At 35.5% G+C, this 7500-nt stretch overlaps 1 protein-coding gene across 1 annotated transcript in view; it reads left to right on the forward strand.

The window, feature by feature from the left end:
- Positions 1 to 3046, forward strand: part of LOC125029935 (juvenile hormone esterase-like) — a 16585-nt gene extending 13539 nt beyond the window's left edge. Inside the window, exons 13-14 of the mRNA XM_047620124.1 lie at positions 639 to 726; positions 2924 to 3046. Coding sequence (XP_047476080.1) covers positions 639 to 726; positions 2924 to 3046 — 211 coding nt within the window. The remainder of the gene's footprint in view (positions 1 to 638; positions 727 to 2923) is intronic.
- Positions 3047 to 7500: the final 4454 nt, after the last annotated feature.

Here is a 7500-nt window from a genome sequence, read left to right on the forward strand (position 1 = left end):
GAGAGAGAGAGAGAGGAGAGAGAGAGAGAGAGAGAGAGAGAGAGAGAGAGAGAGAGAGAAGAGAGAGAGAGAGAGAAAAGGAGAGAGAGAGAGAGAGAAACACACGAAGATATCATAAAGTGAAAAAACAGGTAAAATCAGACATAAACAAACAGACAGAAAGTGATAGAAAAGGAACGCACTCACAAACACACAAACATACACATACACACACACACAAACAAACACACACACACACACAAGCGCGCGCGCACACACACACAAATGTATATATATATATATATATATATATATGTATGTATGTATGTATGTATGTATGTATGTATGTATGTATGTATGCATATATATACATATATATATATATATATATATACTTTTATATCATAATTGTATAATTATTATCATTATCATTATCATCACTGTCACTATTATAGTCATTATTGTTATCATTGTTATCAACATCGTCACTCTCATTACTATCATTAACATTACTGTCATCATTATCAATATCATTATTTCTCCAAAGGTTTTACCATTAATTTCTAGGCAGCTTTTTCAAAAATATTACTAATATTTCCTTCGGCCAATGTGATCCTTCGTTGAAAATTATATCATTAAGTTTTTCATTTTCATTATAGGTTCTGCAATGCTGTTCAAGGCTGGAGAGGAAAGCTTGGGGCTCATTTCAAGCACACAAAATCCTCTTTCATATTGGATTTCGAGAAGGTTAGCCTTTTTTTTTTTGGGGGGGGGGGGGGGGGATGGCGCTTAATAAACCTAATATCATACTTCTCCTTTAATTAATTTTTGAACGGATTTTTTTTTTTTTTTTTTTTTTTTTTTTTGATAGCAGGAACTACTTTGTTTTCTTCCTTAATGGCTTTTCGGGTTGTTTATAGACTCCTTTGATTGACTATTTTGTCTTATCAAATTCATGTTTTTAAGGATATGTTTTCCTTTTGTGTGTGTGTGTGTGTGTCTTTTTTTTTTTCTCATCATTTCCGAGTAAAAAATACTTCCCTTTTTCTGGCTCTTATTTAGGATCTTCATATTTTTTTTTTTTTTCTTATTTCTTAGGATCTTTCGATTTGTTTTGCAATATATTTTGGTAGATTGATAGATAGATAAATAAGGTTTGATGTTTTGCCGTACAGATTGATAGTGCAATATAGGTCTGTGCTGTGCAGTATACCTTGATAGTTTAACAGACACATATATTAATGATTTGATTGATAAATATGCTGTTTATATCCTCTCTTGTACATACGAAGAGAAGGCTAAGCGTAAATTTTCTCCCTTTTAGAATATTTTGAATATTTCATTTATATCATTAGGTTTAAGTAAAATATTTTTCATTATCTTGAAGGGTTTTCACTTCCTGTTTCTCAGCTCAAGTAGGATAACCTCTTCAGTTCCCTTTGTCATACAGTCATTTAGTATCTAAATACCTCGGATTTCCTGTGTACTTAAAGACAATCACGAATAATAATTTGCGCTTCACTAATACGAGTTTCAGTGGAGATAAACCGTCTGTGTATATTATCACTTGATCCTTTTGAATATCTATGTATTGCTACTGTGTTGTGGGGGTACTCTATTACAGAATATATATTTGTGTGTGCGTATATATATATATATATATATATATATATATATATATATATATACATATATATGTGTGTATATATATATACATTGTTTTGTCTCCTCTACTTTTTTCATGAGCTCTAAGTTACAGATTTTGTTTTTCCTTTTTTTTTTTTTGTAAGTGCTATGTATCTTGTTTGCAGTGACCCTTGAATAGGATTTTTTTCAATTTGCTGTGAGTTTTGAGGAAGTATCTTTCATTTTTCGTTGCGTGTATCTGTATCATTAGGCAATGGTATGTACCACCCTTGTATACGACTGGCAATACACACACACACACACACACACACACACACACACACACACACACACACACACACACACACACACACACACACACACACACACAGGTATATATATATATATATATATATATATATATATATATATATATATATATAACTTGTTTTACTTAGATATTCACACTCGGACGCAACCAAATGACCCTCAGTTTCGAGCGGCCTTTACAAGCCTGGTGGAAATTTGCGAAGAAAACGACTGTAAGAATAAATTACCACGTCCGTTTTTGGTGTTATTTATATTTATTTATTCATTTCTATTTTGCCTTTCGTAGAGCCAATCACGTTACACACTTCCACTTCCCTCCGCTAGCTCCGGTGTGGCTGAGCACTGGATCCCTCGAAGAACATTCTAAGCAGATGCTTTCATCGCTCGGCTGCTTTACGACGCGGGAGGAGAAAGCGGCGATTCTGGCGACTGGCGGGAGGGCCGTTTGATGTTCCCTCTTGGTTGCTTTTGATTAAATGTCTTCTGCTGTCTGCCGTCTGCCTGACCCTCTCTGTCTCTCTGTCTCTCTCTCTCTCTCTCTCTCTCTCTCTCTCTCTCTCTCTCTCTCTCTCTCTCTCTCTCTCTCTCTCTCTCTCTCTCTCTCTCTCTTTCTCTTTCTCTTTCTCTTTCTCTTTCTCTCTCTCTCTCTCCTTTCTTTCTCTATCCATAAACACACACACATGCATATATATATATATATATATATATATATATATATATATATATATATATATATATATATATATATCATTGTAATCACTGAACCAAAGAAAATGCACAAAAAAAAAAAAATGCACACACTGACGGGGTTACATTAAGGAGTTGAGCTAATGACGTCATCATGTCAATTCAATGAAAGTGTGCAGGGAGATATCAAATATAGCTAGATAATAATTATTCACATAATTTACTCGATATTGTTACTAGAAGTAAAACAAAAAAATCCCTCTTTTATTTTTGACAAAAGAAATTTCTCTACCATTAATAGCCACCTGGATGTTCCTCTTTTGGTTCAATGGGAAAAAAGGAAGTGAATCAACCTGGTTATAGTTTCCTTGCTTCCACTGGTGTACTGAACGTCACTCCGCAGAACATGGCCGAACCACCTTAAATCTTGCCTCTCTTATTTTACCTCCTAATCATCCAACTTTAGTCGTCTCTCTTACTTAGTTGTTCCTAATCCTATCTTCTCTCGCCACTCCCAGAGAAAATCTCAACCACTTGAGCTTTCCGTCGATAGTACAGTTTCCAGTCCATATACAATTGCCGGCCTCACCACTGCCATATGAATTTTCCCTTTCACTCTAGCCGATACAATTTCGTCACAGATCACTCCTGACACCTTTCTCCACCCATTCCACCCCGCCCGCACCCTCTTCTTCACCTCTCTGCTGTAATCTCCATTACTCTGGACAGTTGAGCCTCGGCATATGAATTCTTCTACCTTTGTCACGTCAGCCTGTCCATCACCATTGCAAACGAGAACGGAATCAAAGGCAAACGTTGATGTAAACCTACCTCTACTTTGAAACCCTCTGTCACTCCCACAGCACATCTCACTTTCCTCGTACGTATCTTGCACAGCTCTTAAGGACTTCTCTGTCACTCCAGACTTCCTCATATCTCTTCTCTTGACACTTTGTCATAAGCTTTTTCTAAACTCATAAACACACAGTGTTGTTCTTTCTACCCCTCTCTATTTCTCCAATAGCATTCTCAGTGCAACCAACGCATCAGTAGTACTTTAACTTTTGATTACTATCTCATTTCCTAACCTAGCTTCCAGAGTTCTTTCGCAAAACTTCAAGCTATGGCTATTAAGCTTTACACCTTTGTAATCATTACAACTCTGTACATCGACTTTGCTCTTGAAAATCGGTACATGTACACTGTTTCTCCATTCATTGGGAATCTCTTTGTACTCCATGAATTTGCTAAGCATCCTTGTTAAGAATCCTACTGCCATTTTTCCCAAACATTTCCATTCTTCTACTTGTACATCGCCTGGAACAGCTTCCTTTCCGTTTTTCATTTTCAGCATAGCATTCCTCACTTTTTCTTTGTTAATCTGTTTTATATCCCTATATACAATCTCTACCACCTCCGACCTGCTCTCTCTTTTATTTTTTAATTTATCAACTCTTCGAAATACTCCTTCCATCTTTTCAAAACACTCTCACTTGTCAGTATGTTTCCATTGTTATCTTTCACTACTCTAACTTATATAAATTAATCCCCTCCCGGTCCCTCTGTTTAGCTGCATCTTTCTCTCCTTCCTCTGAGTCCAAAAGATCGTACAACTCTTAATATGCCTTCTGTTTTGCAGCTACCCCTTTCTTGCTTTGCGTTGTATATCCTTGTATTCCATTTGGCTTCCTCCATGCTTCTGGGTATCCCACTTCTTTATTGCTAACTTATTTTTTCTTTATACATTCGTAAACATCTTTATGTCGCCTCCAATTCACTCTATCTTGTTTTCCAAAAACACATTTAATTTTTTTTTTCCTCCTTAGAATGATCCCGACGCCGTTTCTTCTTCCGTCCAAAGTTTAGTAAAAACAACTTGCTCCCTTCTTTAGCTTTCTTCCCCTTCCATTTAGTCTCCTGTACACGAAGAATAGCCATTCTTTTTCTCTCCATCATGTCAGCCAGCTCTCTACTTTTACCAGTCATACAGCCGATATTTAAGCTTTCAATCATCGCTTCCACGCTCTTTCCTCTATACGTTTCTCGCTGTCCTCAGGCTCGCTCTCCTCCTCTCTCTCTCCTTGCCTGCTGGCCTACAGTGTCGGCGGCGGTCGCTGTTAACCCCGGCACGGCCAATCCGGTATAGAAATCTCATTTATGATCCGAATAATTGATGAGGCATAAGTTTTACACCGGGTGCCCTCCCCACCGCAACCCTCAGCATTTATCCGGGCTTGGAACAGGCCTTGTGGACGCACTGGCTTGTGCACCCTAGTGGCTGGGTTACACAAACACACACACACACACACACACACACACACACACACACACACACACACACACACATAAATATGTATATATACTTCATATATATATATATATATATATATATACATATATGTATATATATTTAAATGTATATGTATATGTATATATATATATATATATATATATATATATATATATGTGTGTGTGTGTGTGTGTGTGTGTGTGTGTGTCTGTGTGTGTGTGTATATACATATGTATATACACACACATACATGTCGATGCGGTGGTGTTGAAAGTAGCTTTAAAGCTGAAAACTTCCCTTGAATGAGGCTTCCGTGTTTAGCAAAGACATACTTCCTTTCTTCCCTAAAGCTTGCTGTGACTCCCTCTCTCATTCCAACTTCCATTCATTCATGAGGCGGTTTTGAATCGATGGCTCAGCCTCTTAAAAGTCTAGGCAACTTCACTAAGATTTTATTAAGTTTCTTCGGTATGTATTTAGGAATAATTGTCCTTCAGCATTAGCTTAAAAGTCCTAGTGTATACGTAGTTTATTTTCATGTAACAGTTCCGAGGCGTTTAAAGTAGCATATAGTTAAAAAGTGTTAAATTAAGTTTCACGCTCCTATAACTACGCTATAAGTTCTCAACATAACATTGCCAGAAGATTCCCATGCAGTCCTCTTCATATAGAAAGAAATAAAGAAAGAAATGAGAAATGCAGCTTCGAAATACAAATCAGTGACAAATTATCAAAAATAAGATTTATTTACCACAGTTCGACGATTCCTTTTTCCATGCGTGAAGAAATTTTGCAACTTAATTCTAGATTCACTGAGGATTCTAAAATCTATTCAAATGATCCGTCTGTCTGTCATATCTATCTATCTATCTATATATATATATTCATATAGATACACACATGCATATACACACACACACACACATATATATATATATATATATATATATATATATATATATATATATATATATATGCGTCTGAAGAGGAACTCGTAAAGAGTTTGAAACGATACGATTCTTATCCATTTCTTACTGTGGCAGTTTTCCTTTCAAATACATATATATATATATATATATATATATATATATATATATATATATATATATATATATACATGTGCGTGTGTGATTGTGTTTGTGTGTGTATGTGTGTGTGTATGTGTGTGTGTGTGTGTGTGTGTGTGTGTGTGTGTGTCTATGTGTGTGTTCATGCGTGTATCTGTGTGTGAGTGTTTGCGTATTTGGTATAAAACCTTATTGTTATTGCATGTCTGTGTGTGCTGATTGGTGTGGACTAGGGTCCGCGTACGTGTAAGCAGATATGTAAACTTTTTCTCGATATCAACATCGTCATCACAACTACCCCCCCCCCCCCCCACTGCAGTTCAGCATCAAATCAGCAGCTCAGTAAAACCTCTTTGTGGCCAGAAGCTCAAACGATTCATAATTCAAAAACATTTTCCGCGTCTCATATAACAGAGATATCAGATTATTTGATCCAAAAATAATCCGATGTGTGTGTTTTGGCAGCGATTCCCAGTCCGAATTAATTAGATTAAACATGTGATAAAAGGTTTAATGTTAATATAGTATTTTGATGTAGTGTATTTATTAAAAGCTCGTATGTATTTGCCTATTCCTGGCGACAGTGATATATCATTAACTTTTTAAGTGATTTAACTGAATAAAAAAGTGGTGTTTAGTGACATGGGAGATAAGAGTAACAATATAAAGGATGGTGATAATGAGGAAGAGAATTATAATAATAATGATAGTAATAATGATAGCAATGATGATTATCATAAATATAATGATGCTGACGATGATGACGATGATGATGATGATGATGATGATGATGATGATGATGATGATGATGGTAATAATAATAATGATACTACTACTACTACTACAACTACTTCTAGGAATAATGATGATGATGATGACATTGGTTAGGACAATAACATGATAGCAATTGGGAATTCTAAAAAAATACATCACACTCTAAGTCTTTTTAAAATTTTATTGAGAACATTTCCATTTCCATTAAAGTTAACCGGATACAGTTCATGAACAATGACAGTTAACACTACAATTGACAGTCACAGTTGCAAAACCATTAAATCTTATGACATATTAAACATTATCTGACGCTTTATAGAATCACACACTAAGTACACAGGTATCACATACATGTATATTGAACGTAAATAAGTTACCACACGTCCATTCAACACAGGGTACAATCAACTTACGGTTTTGGAATATTGACGAAATGTGTTGCAAACAGAACTAAACGATGCAATTGCGTGTGACCCCCCCTCCCTCCCCCTTGGGTTGGGGGGGACGCAAAAGAGCATTGACAAATTTAATTCATAATTGGTTATTATCATCATTATCATTGTTATTGTTAGTATTATTGGTGTCAATGTTATTATTCTGTCATTATCGTTGTTGTTCGTATTATGGTTATATCATTGTTATTATCTTTGTCATTATCATTGCTATTGATATCATTACTATCAACTTAATTACATGATTAAAGAGTAATATCACTATTATCATTTTGACAGGTACTTTGATTTTGTT

Source organism: Penaeus chinensis, chromosome 10 (assembly GCF_019202785.1).
Source record: "Penaeus chinensis breed Huanghai No. 1 chromosome 10, ASM1920278v2, whole genome shotgun sequence".
Taxonomy (NCBI): Eukaryota; Metazoa; Arthropoda; class Malacostraca; order Decapoda; family Penaeidae; genus Penaeus; species Penaeus chinensis.